This window comes from Pelecanus crispus, chromosome 6 (assembly GCF_030463565.1).
Source record: "Pelecanus crispus isolate bPelCri1 chromosome 6, bPelCri1.pri, whole genome shotgun sequence".
NCBI lineage: Eukaryota > Metazoa > Chordata > Aves > Pelecaniformes > Pelecanidae > Pelecanus > Pelecanus crispus.
The window spans coordinates 10,008,151-10,022,680 of NC_134648.1; the positions used below are offsets into that span (position 1 = coordinate 10,008,151).

A 14,530-nucleotide genomic window follows, 5' to 3' on the forward strand; every position below is an offset into this window, starting at 1 on the left:
AGTAAGAAGAGTGAGTGGCATTACTCTATCACTTCCTAAATTTTAGTAGATGCAGAATAGCAAGTTAACTATTTTACTTGCTAAAATATGTATAAAACGTAGACTACGTAGTCTGTCAAATTCACTAACAAACTCTAGTCTCACGTCTTAAGTATTCAAATGCTATGACCCAAAAGCATTGTGAGCTGGGAGTTGTTTCATCCAATTCTATTATTTCTATGTCCTGCAACTGCTTCTTTGAATGTCAGAAGAAATAAGAACCAGTGTGAGAATCAAAATTTTTTGACCAATTCAAACTTTAATAGTAGAGTTCCCATTAACAAACTGTCAAAGCATGCTCTTCCCAGTAAATCTCCATGTTCTACTGACTACCAAACCAGTCATAATAGAGATATCGGAATGTACAAATTGGTGCTTGGCACATAAAATGGAAATATTCAGTTACTTCAGCACACTCTGTATATCAATAGCAGTAAGTTACATGATATACTAAGTGCTGAGCACTGCTTTACACTATATTCCACTAGGGAACAGTGATACACAAAAAGGAAAACAGAGTCAGTGAGCTGAACAAACACTGTCATAAAAACAAGAGGTAATCACAGCAGTAAGGCCTGCACTTAGAAGTTTTACATTACAAAATGGACTGGCATATGCAAGGAAACAGTTTTTGTTCATGTAGATTATAAACAATGATTTCTACTTGAAGATCGGAAGTGACTAAAAAGAACATACTCCTCAAGTTAGGCAAAGGGGAACTTAAAGATTTCTAATGATTTTATAAATAATACAGCTGTTAAAGGGCTAATTCCTTTTTTGTAAGGCCATAATCATAACCCTCACCCTAGCTCATCTTCCAATAATAGACCACCACTATGTAATGATGTTCGGCTCAGATTTATGTTGTTCAGAGGACAAAATTCTCTAGTGAAAGACAACCTGCCAGAAAACAACCCCCACTTTCCTCTCCTTTTTTTTCTTTCTGTGATGCAAGGAGGAAACGTTATCATGTTACAGAGGAAAGTGGTATACTTGTTTTGGCATCGGAAAAAGCGCAGCTTACAGATGACTTGAAGATTTAGCAATTTCAGATGTAAATACTGGAGGCAGTGAATCAAAAGCAATGCTAAACAAAGATTTACCACAGGTTTACTTTCCCAACTCAAGGCTGGAAAGATCTATACTTCTGAACTGTCCAAGAAAAACTTTCTAGCAGGAGGAAACTACTAAGATTTCCAAGGAAAAAGCTTTTGGAAAATACCTTCCCTATATTCCTTGTACATCTTAAGGCTGCAATAAAATAAGCCTCAAAACAATTCCACTATCTCAGGTAGCCTTCAAAAATTAACTGAAGTCTTAATTTATATTCAACCATGCTGTTAAAAGAACATTTGAGAAAACATTTCATTTTGAATTTATTCTCAGATGGGACTGTACATATGATACGCAACTTAAAACACACTGACAACGGTGCCCAATTGTGCAAATATGTATTTTTTAGAGAGGAATTTGGAAATAAAAAGTTATTTCAGCTTATGACTATAAATGGTTACATATACTAAAAAAAGGCAGAGATAAGCATGTTGCTTTTAAGTTATATTAGTCACTATGTGAGTTTCAAGAGAAGTTACTGGAACCAGGAAGAAAAGTTGAAAATTTAAGTAATAACTGGGATTTTAAAAATTTGCCTGTTAAGATGAAAGATAAACTTCTAAAAAGTAACCTCTTACACTTCTTTCAAATATAACCCTTTTCAAGTACAACCTTTACCAGAACTCTACAGTTCACATTCTTCCATTGTTTTGAGTAACAGAATCATATATTCCATTTCTCTTATATTTGAAGTGTAGTTCTAGGCAGACACACACACACACACACACACGTGAGCTAGTGATCTTCATGCCAATTCTTTCCTTCTTAAATTTACCTTGTGTTACCTGGTTACCATACCTGCTGGGTAAAAGCTGATCTTCCTTCCTTGAAGAAGCACGTAAAAAATTATACCCTAGACTGTTTTAAGCTTTGCCACTGTTAATGTTTCTAAATACTACTAGATTATAAATTAGTTAAAAGGTATCCATTAAGGGAGGTAATGTCTGTCAATTCATCTCTGAACATGGTTCAAGACAAGAAGCCTCAGACAAGCAGCTTTGCACTGATAAATGGTACTTTCTATTGAAAGATCTAAAATGTAGTACAGGCTTTCTGAGGTGGTCTTACTCAACTTTAAATGTGAGGCACAGGAAAGAGAAAAGTTTTAAATAAGCACAGAAATCAGGTAACTTAATGTAATCAAAGTAGATTAGATTCTAAAGACTAGATCCTGTAGCAAACATTGCAGGGTAGAAGAGGCTAATGGATTTGGCTGCAGGGTCCCAAAAGGAAAAAATACACATCTCTATGTGTTAGTGCATTCGCAATCTCCCAGGTATGTCCAGTCACCAACATTCCAACTACTACTACAAACTACTGGAAAAAACCATAATGAAAATTCTACATTATTTAATTAGGTAATATTAAATTTAGGTTGCACTATTTTGCACTATAACATCTAACTATAAACTGCAATGTAAACATTTGTTAGATTCCCATAATCCAAATTTTATTCAATAATCGTCAAAATTTACTGCCAGAACACATTTGGATATGTAATTTAACGTAAAATAAGATTTGATAACTATACAATGCAGTTTTACCACTCAGACTGCTGCTTAGCAATTTTCGCATAAAATGGAAAAAAATTTAGCTATCTCATTTCCCATCTACAGAACACAGGTCCCCACCCCTGTAGTTTAGTATGTAGATCCGTCTCTTAAGAAGAATGTGCAGCTAGAAGATGCCCACAAAAAGCATGTGTATTAGTATTAAATACCAGCTACAGAAAAAAAAAATCTGATTATACAGTGCATTTCATGGCATGTCATTAAAGACTGTTTAAATGATCAATGCACTTAGTGGGAAGTTTTATACAGTTGTGTAAACAATCACTATTTTCTTGGGATTTTTAGAAGCTAATGAGTCGTGCTAATGCATTTCCCCAGCATTCTGATTCCAGAAATCAGCTTCCATCCCACACCCTCCCTGAAAACACTGTTCACAGAAACAGTCAATTCCCTAAGAAAGCAAAAAAATTAAAAGATCCAAACGTTCACAGAAAGTCATTCAAATAAGTTTGTACGTATAAATAAAAAAAAAGTCCTCTAAATAAATGACACGGGAGGCAATAAATTGACACGACAAGTAAATAAAAGGCTAAAGCACTCCAATACCATTGAAACGGTTTTAATGTTGTTGCAATTCCATAATGCAACAATCATCAACTCATAAAAGACCCAATATTTTAGAATTCATTTTAATCACTCCTTTGTACCTATTTTACAAAATAAAGGCAAGGCATATTTAAAATCCCCTTTTCCCTAGATATTATGTGCCTATCTTATTTATGCTTATGAAAGTGTAAACTTAAACTCCTATTAAATGTTATATAAGAAAAAAACGTAAAAATATTAACCTCTGCTTCAATGTACAGTTTCCAGAATCTGCCAGAACTGGGGAACTGGGCAACAAGGCGTTCATAGGTCTTCCGTGCTTTGTCTATAGGTTGATTCTAAAAATTGAAAATCAAAACAGCATTTACAATATTATGATTTATGTAAATGAATATGCTGATTTTACTCCAGAACCAAATAGTGTGAGTGGACCATAGATAAGGAAATGTAATCCTATGTCACTAAACCTGTGCCTCTCGAATGAGAATGCTCCAAGCGTCAAGGTCATATGGATTTTCTTCTAGTTTCTTTTCAGCTTTCTTCACTTTTTCTGGGACATATTCAGCAGCCTAGAAAAATTAAAAAGAAGACATAAGAGATCACAAGTAGAGTTTGAAAAGTTCTGTCCCAGCTAGAGTCACACTAACAACAACATTTTGACAATGTAACATTCCAGATCTCAGTATTTATGCTGGAGTTACTAAACAGTAATTTTATCTGGAAAACAAGTTGTCCCAGTAAGATAATGCACTCTTACCACAAGTTCTACATATTTGCTGATCCGGCAAAAAGCTAGACTAAACTGACTAAATTTTTCTAAAACACTAGAACAGATTTGAGTTTGCCAGAAACTTTATTGCACTATGAATTTTAAACAGCTTTACTGACCTGAAACTTTTAAGATGCAAAAAGTAAATTCAGACCAATTTTTCTATTACAGACCTCAGCCAAACAAATCCAAGGTTACTGCACAAGTCATTCTATATATGCAGGACAGCAAGTATTTTGTATCACAAGTTACAGATTTAACAAGAAAACTAGGAGATGCCAGTTCCAGCAGCAACATGTACATGTTATCCAAGCACAATCTGTTAACTTTCTGATCTGTCAATCAGTGTATTCTTACAGTTGCCTTCCTGTAGCTTTGGCACTAATTACCTTAAACCACTTTTTTTTTTTTAATACATTCATATTGGAGTTTAAAAGCTTTTTTTGGATACTAAAAGCTTTACCAAATTGAATATTAATTTGTTAACAAAGTTACTATTACAGTATAGGTTTAAGTGTTCTTTTAAAGACTTGTGGAACTAGCTTACGTTATGATCTCCAGAAATTTTTTTCTAGACTTAACACTGTTAGCACAAAGTAGACGAAAAAAATTACAATCTGATGATCACATACAGACAAGCCTTAAAATACATGCTTGTTACAACCCTAAATGATATGAAGTTTTTTATTAAGCATGAAATATTGTTCTGACCTGTACTCCAAACAGCTTATTTACTAGCTTTCCAAACTTGACTCATTTTCAGGCAGATGTTAGCAGTCCCAAATCACACGATCAAGTAAATTCTTGCCTTCATGAGATGTAACGATAATAACCTGTGAATTATTACTACAATACCTTTCTTGTGAAATTTTACAAGTTAGCTACATAATTACTGTTAGACTATCTGATTCTGTATTGTATAGTGCAGTGTGACTGATTTACTGTACAGAAAATTCTAAAAAAACCTGTCAATTGCTAAAAGATTATTTCAAGGAAATAATTTTAATTCTTAATGTTGGATCTAGGTCAATACGTAGCTCTGAAAATGAAAAAGACAGTAAACAGGACAGAGAGAACTGATACTCCTATCAAAGGTGCCACCACACACTTACAAAGGGAAAGGGAAGGTAACTAGACAATACAGAGGTATGACTTCTAGTAAAATTAACAAGCATCACTATTGCACATCACTCCTGAAGGAAAGCAGATGTTCCAAGAATACAAAACCAAGGTATTATTAATGGATTTTACTGGAAGACCATTTACAATGGCATTACAGGAAGACAAGCTGCCAGTGAAGTATTATACAAAACAGTGACTTATAAAAAGAAAAGCAGCCGCTGGGGGTAGCAAATGCAGTAAGCCTGAGTTACTAGGAACTTTATTTTCAGGAGTGCCCTGCCCCTTTGCTTTTGTTAACCTCTGCAAATGCACTACTATGCAACAGTTGCTTATGTTATACGTTGCAATTCAACTTGGTAATTTAAAAAAGCTATCATTATTTTTGAATATTTTTCAGCACTACCAGTTTTTGTGTCAGTTCTACTAGCAGGATGTAATTCAAGGCATATCCCTTAAAAGATTTTAAATTAAATTTACTTATAAAATGGACAAATGATCAAAAATGTTGCAGAACTATTAAACTGATATGTAATAGCAGCCATGCATGACAGGGAAAAGAAAAAAGGAAAAAAAACCCCATCAGTAGGAGGGGCTTTGCAGATGTTTAAAGACCACTGTTCTTTTTGATTCAGTTTTCAAGTCAATCTTAACATTAATTGCTCAGTGCAAAGCATTGTAGCTTGGAAGGCAAGTATCAAGTCCCACAGCAAACTAAGTTATAAAATTAATTTGATCAAAAAAAATAAAATTAAAAATTATTAGCTCAAAGTTGTCAGCTCAAAAGTAGTAAAGTTAAAAATTTCCATATGAATATTTTTTACACCCCTAAGTCCCTCAAAATTCTGACTCTGTAATACTGCATGTTATAGTTCAACTGATACAGGCTTAAGATGCAAAACACAGTATGAAATGAACTAGTGGTTTTATTTCTTCCAAAATGACATCATAAACATATTTCAGCTTACAGAAGACAGCACTGAAGCTGAAATTTCCAAAGTTTAAAGACTATTTATGTACTTTATCTCTACAAATGACCCAAAGTTGAAATGCTGTTTATTCAATAAAGCACTAATTCAAATTTGCCCACATCAGTGGTAAGCACTGCTTCTCATTATATTCCATCTTAGTGAAATCTACTTGCCTCAAATATTCAATCACGCATATATTATTCTGCATTCAATTAGATATAAAATGCTTTTCAGGAGTACTACTAATGTAAGCTACAATACCCTCCCCCCTCAAAAAAAACACCAACGGAAGCATTTGTGGAAGTACAGGGTCCTGCACTGTAAGTAGTGACTTTCAAACAGGAAAAAGTAGGATGGGCCACTGAAGCACACCTCAGCTATTTCAGTAGTAGTTCCAGCTGTATTATCTCAAATCTTTCCATGTGACACACAAAACTCATTTGACACTGTGGTGAAACGGTTAAGGCTTCTAAAAATTTGATTTCACCTATGCAGATATAGGGTAATAAACTTAGAAAGGCTGAAATAAATTAAGCTGGTAAAAAAAATGCTGATAAGATGCATAATCATAGCAATTCTACATTAATTTTGTATGTTTGACACAGGACTCCTAACCTGTGTAAGAAGCATAATAAAAGGCTCATTCTTTTATTGGAAAAAATAAAAGACTGATTTCCTAAATTAGCAAATATTTACTTCGCAGCAGCAGATAAAGTTCTCCATGTATAAGACAAAAATTACAGGAGCTCTACAGAATTGAAAGTAACAGTATGATCAGGGTTTTAAATTGGATTGCTTGGAATTGCTTGTACCGTATGTCATATGTAAGAAAACACCCAACTTAAGGCCAGCGAGCACTCCTCCTCCTGTCCCTATCCATCTTCAGGATGGATAAAAGCTATCCAGATTTCAGAGAGGCAAATTGCCCTGCAGGCAAATCAGTGTCCTCGTTATGTCTGAGCCAAAACAAGGCCTCACTACCTTGCACCTTCACAAATAATCACTCCTAATATATTGGAGAACACAATACTTAGGATTTCTAGTCTGGACTGTTTTGCCAGAACTAGGAGTGTGACCAAAGATGCAGTTACACATCAAACCTGTGAGGACATCTACTGCAAGCATGCAGTGAAAGGGAACAAGGAGCTTGACTTTTAACCTAGCTCAACTATAGCCAGAAAGACATTTGATCCCAGTTTTGAAAACTGCATGTTAACTGCATTCTGTGCTTAGATCTGCTGTTGTCACAGTTCAAGGGTATGTGGCTTTTGATTATGTGTTTTTAATCACACTGCTTGCACAACAGACAATATCCAACACTGTGAATACTTAATTCTTGGGTGTTTGTTCACTGCCATGATCATGCCCCTAGATAAGCATGTCCAGTCCCTCCCTCTGGTTAAGAGGCACTTGCACTAATCTCATCCTGTAACAAGCCAGTTCAGGGAGTTAAATCAGCAGAAAAATAATCCTATTAGAAAAGTGATTAACTTTCTAATGGTTCAAGTCCTTGATTTCACAATCAGATGCGATGCAAAATAAAGGATGCAAAACCATACAGGACTTTAGCAGTCCCAACTTAGATCAGCCTAAACTACCATAAAACTGCACCTAATCAGATAGACACTGGCTTTTAACTTTTCTTTACTGCCTAAAAAAAATGCTGCAAAGAATTGTTGCATACAAACTGGAAAAATACTTTTTTCCTCTTCTTTTGATAACTGTGTTCAGTATACCTCCCACATAATCGGGTTCCTGTCCCACAAACAACCCACTGAAGGGCACAGAATTTTTCCAGCATTCAAGGTTCCATGTCCACAAGCATCTGTATTATCACTGCCTAGTCTGTTTCACAACTTCCCTTTTATTACTTATACACTGATAAATAGCAGTGGATTTTTAGTTTCACAGATATTAAGAGTTTAAAATGATCTTTATGACCACAGTTTCCAAAATCTGAAAAGACCTAAAACCAAATTATCCAACAAGAAGTCTAGGAGCTCCTTCCTGCAAAATACATCTACTGCACAAAATCCAAATTTGAATTCATAAAGGATGTCTGAGGGAACAAGAACAGAAGAAACAAATTGACTTTTAGTAGATACTAAAAGTTATTTATCAATCACCTTCAAGGAAAAATTCTTGGTTTACACCTTACTGCTAAAAGCAACAGTTAACAGTTTCCGCAGGCCTCTGAAAATGAACCCTCAAGACTCCAAAGTGTGTAAGAAAATACTTAGTCAAACACCTCCTTCAACTATCTGCACCACCTAAGGCATCCAACTGCTTAAAGCATCCTCCTGTTTCCACAAAAGGATCTTCTGCAGTGAAAAGGAAATGTGTTTAAATAGCTGTTCCACATGTGAAGTGGCCAGTTGAAGATGCTTTAAAAACTCCCACTAATTATGAAATGACAATCTCTACAAACAAGACATATGGGCCTCTGTACACAAAAAGGCAGGAATTTTAATGTCTAGTTCAATCAAATTGGTTCACCATGTCCATTAAGATAGAAGCTACCGTTTGGAGGTTTTGGCTGGCTGTTGCACAGTTTAGCATAGCCTGGACTGTAACAGACCCAATGAATATCATTTCAACTATATTAACATGCAGCTTAACAAGCATTGTTAGTTGTCCAGTTAGGTTAATTTACAGGTTTGTCTAGCCAAAGTTTTTTTCTTAAAGTTTAGTTATATCTGTGCATGCACAGAACAAGTTTTAAAATCCTCCCCTTCAGTAACACATTCCTTCACTACACTATAGATACACCTTATCAATCCTTGCACTTTCTTAAATCTGTTTTTAATGCCTTGCCTTCTTCTATTCTACCACTAAGTCAATTCAACTGTGAAAACAGAACCGTGAAAAAAAAATTATCCTTTACAACTGGGTCACTATTAACAGACATAACCCAGCATATTAATCTTAAATAATTTAAAAAGGATACTTTCGTAAGTACTCCCCGTGCCCAACATAATCTGGGCTGGTTTATATCTCTGAACAAATCAAGAGTTTTAGATTAGTAATGATTAACATTCTTTCCTCATGAGACTACTTCCCAAATGTCAGCATTTAGACAGACACATTTTCTGCTTTAACTTCTTCTTGGTGTACTTGGAACTTACTGATCCTGGAAATGCAGCTAAAATATAGAGCTTGTTTACAATTGTGTAAAAATTGGAAAAAACACTGCATTACCAACTCAAAAGTCTTCCTCTACCAATCCTTGTACTCATTCTGTTTACAACCTGTTCCTACAGTTAATGTAAACAATGACAGTAAACTCAATTTTACTACATATCATGTAAAACAATATGCTCTTAGAGGAGTTTCTTCCAAATGGCTCCTCCTGAGATATTAAACCCACACAATCCTGCAAGAATAAACTTCTGCTTTCAGTACTGTGCTCAATGACATCTATTTTTAAAAAGTTAAGCTAAAGTTAACTACAGTAACATTTACTATTGCATTCAGAATTCAGAAACTTACATGATTTACTGTATCAGACAGACACGAGGCATGAATGAGAGGAAGGAATAGGAAGGAACAAAAGTACCACTACGAACTGGAATGCTTTAGAGGCCTTTTCTGTAGTCACAGAGACAATATGGACATCTCTTTTTCCACAGCTCAGTCTTGGACCAGATTCATATTCATGTAAAGTAACATGCATCACAGACTGGGGTACGTATCTTAGAAACAGTTACAGGAAGCGTGAAATGCATGTTCTAGCCTTAAAAGATTAGAAGGCAACTAATGCAGGGCTAAAGCAAATATTGCATCAAGTCTTCAGATAAAGCTGATGCCCGGCAAGTATACATGGACAAGAATAGGGGTTCTGCCATGGTAGAAAGAGGCAGAGAGCACAAGGAATTTAGGTCGTCTTAGAGAGTACACGAAACAACCTCCACACAATTGAAATGAAACCAGATGCATAAAGATCCAGAAAAACATAAAGACATAGATAGGTGCAAGTGTGTACTCTGTAACCTCTACAAATGAAGAGACTGGGAAAAGCTTGTCAGGGAATTTTCTGGCAAAGAGTGGCAGATGCAGCCTTTCAGTCTACAAATGTGGATTTCTATGATATAGACAGGGCTAAGTGGTATTCTAAAAACCGACCTTGGAAATTCTGGTTTGTTAAGCATCATGTAGACCTTGCCAGGAATCTGGCAGGGACCTAAGACTTTATGTCCTGCCATCAATTCAACTGGTTCTGCAGAAATTAATTTGGGTCCAGTATAGTTAACACATTGTAAGAATTTAAAACATACTGCAATAGTAGAGGCTACATCACATTTATTTGCCTCCCTGCCCCAGTCTGTTCTACAATAATGATGTAAGGAGACAACCTACATAACATAGGTTAGGCTCCTGACCTACACAGTAAAGCAGCCTAACAATGCATGGAGATAAGCTCAGCCTAAAAGGCAGTAAAGCCACATTTCAGTTGCATTGCACCTGGTACAATAACGCCTCCTAAACCCCAGCTGGGCCTTTAACCTTACAATACCTCTACTCTCCCACCCTCCCTATCCAACATTCCACTCTCCTCTTCCTTCCCACACTACTCTGTACTTGCTGGAGGGAGCATGGCAATTTGTTTTTCACCTGGCTGCTTTTGGAAGTCCCCTCCAAACCCTAAGATCTGGAAAGCAAGATGCAGACACCTCTGCATGTCAGTGAGTCAGACTAACAATTCTGATTTGTCAAATATCTTTAACATCTGCATCATACACTACTGTGCGTACATCTTATGTACGCAGATGCAAATTAACTGTACAGTCACCCCCTCATACTGATCTAACTATGTGACTTAATGAAAGTGGCACCCAAAAACTCAGAAGCTGGTCATGAATGCACCAGATGAAACCTGAAACAGGAAACCCAGATGCAGCCCAACCTCTGCCTAGCTTCAGCTTCCTACAGAAAGGAACATTTAAAACCATAAGAACGTTGTGCATGTAAAGTCAAAGAGCCCTTCACATAGCACTAGGATGCAATATAGCAGCTGCAGTGTGGGGAAGGGAGCAAGGCACAACTGCCCCAATCACAATGCTTTGTTGTTCCGCCTTCCAGAGAGACACAGTGAATTTAGGAAGACCACAGTTAGACTGGCATCAACGCTTACTTAACATACATCTGCCTCCCTACACAACGGATGAGTGGTAGCCTATGGTGCATAAAGCTTCACGGTAGTATTGCTAAAGACACTGATAGCAAAGTATGACCTATCTTAACATTAAAGTCTGCCAGGGTAAGGAAAAAAATGTAGAGGACAACTTAGTGAAACTGAAGAAAACTGATGGAAGGGAGGTAACTGACCATAACAAAATTAGAGACTTCTAGAAAACCAGAATCCAGAGGCCTTCATAATGAGGATGGGGTAGGAAAAACAACTAATTTAACCCAACCTATGAGTTGCTTTTTTTTTTTCTTAAATTTTTATTTAAAGTGCACCCAATGTGAAAACAGTAATCACAATGGGTAAAAAGGATGAACCTTAATATGGATCAAAAAACCAAAATCCAAGCCATGTGTTAATCTACATGCTTTACGTAGGCTGCAAATAATGATTTGCAATTTCTGAATGCTAAAACCCTCTGTGATATGGTATCACAATATTAAAGCTGTTACTCTCCAGAATAGCTTTCACTTCAGTATGCAGACAATAATTCAACCTTTTCCATATTAAATTCTCCCTTGCAAAAGAAAATAAAACTTTAAGTCAGCAGTGTTTTTCTTTAAGTTAAATAGTAATGTATTACAAGCTACAGAAACACACTTTAACCAGCAGTTTAATTATGCAATTAAAACATCAATGTAATTTTTAAAAAATATACTGGAGTGGGTAAACTTAAATGTGAAACATATTGCACATCAGGATTATCAAAATTTTATCGTATTGCATATTCTTACTTCTTTGTAGTCATCTACCTCGTGATGAAGTAAACCATTCTGAAGAATCTCTTGCTTAAACATACTACAAGTATACTTATTAACCTATTTGAGCATACAAGCTCAAATTCACAGGAAATTTCCCTAATGAGACAGAACCTGGGTATTTTACATTCTGAGCACTTGTCTTTCCTACCCCCTCAGAACTGGTGATTTTACAAAGAGTTTACACGCCACCCTTTCAGAGTACAGGCCCAGACACACAGAAACATAACCTGTTTTGTAAAGAGACTGACATTCTGCAAAGAAACGCTTCTTAAGGGAGCACTAAGCCATCAGCTTAATTTTAAGTATTTTTGTAGGCTACATTGGCCACTAAGGCATGCCACAGTGTTACCAATCATTCCTCCCTCTGTCAGGAATTTTCATCCCCACCCCTCCAATTAATACTGATTTTAAACATAGCCCTAACTATTAAAAACACCTGTTTAGAGAAATTCTGCCAGTAAGCAGGAGATAGTTCACAGTAATACCGGATTTAAAAACATTACATACAACACTCCAATGGCACCTGCCTAGAAAATAAGAAGTTATTATAAATACGTATTTTAGTATATTAAAAAAAAAGCCAAAACCAATTGAAAGAGTAGTTATTTCCCTCCCACCAAGAGCAAGAATGCTGTACCACAAAGAAGATTCTTTATTAAGTAAGCATATTTTTATTGTTTCTAACCTAAAAGGTGTTTTAATAATGCCTTATTCTGGAGAAAAACGGTATTGCTTAAAGAGGCACACAGCTTTACATGTTAAGTGCAGATGTTCAGCAAATGCTCACTTTACAAAACACTGCAAACATATCAGTGTGAACAGCTTAGCCGGGTTTCAATTTTCTTCCGGAGTGCGTGTACTCAATAACCACGAATAAATGAGATCGGGAAAACGAAGCTCACTGGAGTGCCTAGGTCCAGCTCGACCTGAATTAAAGTTTGCTTACCAGAAACGCGAAGGCTGAAAGAGACATAGTTTTCGGAGCATTACCGGTTTTACCGAGGGCGGACGCTGGGAGCGGCTCCGCGCACCCCCTTCCCCCAGCACAACGTTTCGCTGACGGAATAAAGTCGAGTTCCTCAAAATGGGTGTGTGCGGCGGGGGAGGGGAGCCGCTGGCCGACCGCGCCGCTGAGGAGACCGGCGGGCCTTACGGGCGCAGGGGAGCGGCACGGGCCGTGCTCCCCTCAGCCCCCGGGGCCGCCCGCGGCGCGGCCGCCAGCGCAACGGCAGCTCGGGGCGGCGGCCGGCCCCACACGCTGCGCCATACGCTCAGCCCCGCCGCCCCGCCGAGGCCTGCGCGGCGCGGCCACCCCCGGGCCACCCCGGGCCGGGCCGCCCCACCGCCACGGCGGCCCTAGCCCCCACTATTCCCCTCAGGGAGCGGCCTGCGACCTCACCGTCCTCCTGCTCACCTGGTCGCCGACAGCTCCCTCTCCGGACATGGCGTGTTAAAATAGAGCTGGGGCACAAGGGCCCCCAACAGATTAAAAACCCCTTTAAAAAGCGCCCGGCGCCGCTGCCGCCGCCGCGGGCAGCTCCACCGGTCGCGCCAACCGCTGCGGCCCGCAGTTCCAGCAGCGTTAGCAACAAAATGGCGGCGCGGCGCCTCCGGCCCGGCTTTCAGCGGGGGCGGGGGGAGGAGCGGCGGCGCCGCGCCGCGCCGCGCGGGGGACGCTGGGAAAGGCTGCGAGAGGGTGGTGCGCGGGAGGAAGTGCGTCACGGCAGCGCGCGGTCGGCGGGGCGGAAGTGGTCAGTGAGTGCGTCTCCGCGGAGGCGCCTGAGGGAGGCTCCGATGGCGAGGGGGGCGCGTCGGCCCGGCAGCCGCGGAGGGGCCCGGCCTTCCTCCCCGGCCTTCTGGGGGGCAGGCCTGTCTCCCGCGGGCCGCCCCGCTTGTCTCCCGCCGCGTAGGGGCAGGGCGAAGCACCGGGGCCCGCCCGCCTGAAGGGCGGCCAAGTAGGGCCCTGGGGGCCGCGGTCGTCGTACTGATGGCGCTCGTAAGGGTCGCAGTGTTGGCGTTTTCTCCCGTCGCTCTGTCCCCATTTCCTGGCGGATCGCTTATTGTCGAAACTGAGGGACAGTGGGCAGAAACTAGGAGGTTTTGGTCGCCTCTAGTCCTGGCCCTGCGCGCTTGTCATGGGCTGTTTCGTTAACGAAGCGTTGCCTCTTGAACGGTCGCTTCTTTGCAGCAAGCCGGCGCTCTGGCCTCGGTGAGGGAACGTCAGCAATGGCTGCTAGCAGTAGCCCCATCCCTTCCACCTCACACGAGCTCTTGTTAATCAAGGAGGCAAGTTCAAAAGACCTCAAGGACACAGGAGACAGCTCCCCCTAAAGCTACTTAACTTTATTTACAAAGTAATCGCCAGTCTGTCCATGAGAGAAGGGCTTTGAATCGGCCACTGCAGAGAAACTGTCCGCTATATGAAACAAATTCATTGAAGGAGGCTTGGCAGATAC

General features: G+C 39.3%; 1 protein-coding gene across 1 annotated transcript in view; it reads right to left on the reverse strand.

The window, feature by feature from the left end:
• The window catches only part of CSTF3 (cleavage stimulation factor subunit 3), a 52,304-nt gene extending 38,685 nt beyond the window's left edge, over positions 1–13,619 (reverse strand). The window contains exons 1-3 of the mRNA XM_075713126.1: positions 13,489–13,619; positions 3,737–3,838; positions 3,512–3,607 (exon numbers count right to left, since the gene is read on the reverse strand). Of these exons, the coding sequence (XP_075569241.1) occupies positions 3,512–3,607; positions 3,737–3,838; positions 13,489–13,518 (228 nt within the window). The 5' untranslated portion in view covers positions 13,519–13,619. The remainder of the gene's footprint in view (positions 1–3,511; positions 3,608–3,736; positions 3,839–13,488) is intronic.
• Between the last annotated feature and the right edge of the window lie 911 nt (positions 13,620–14,530).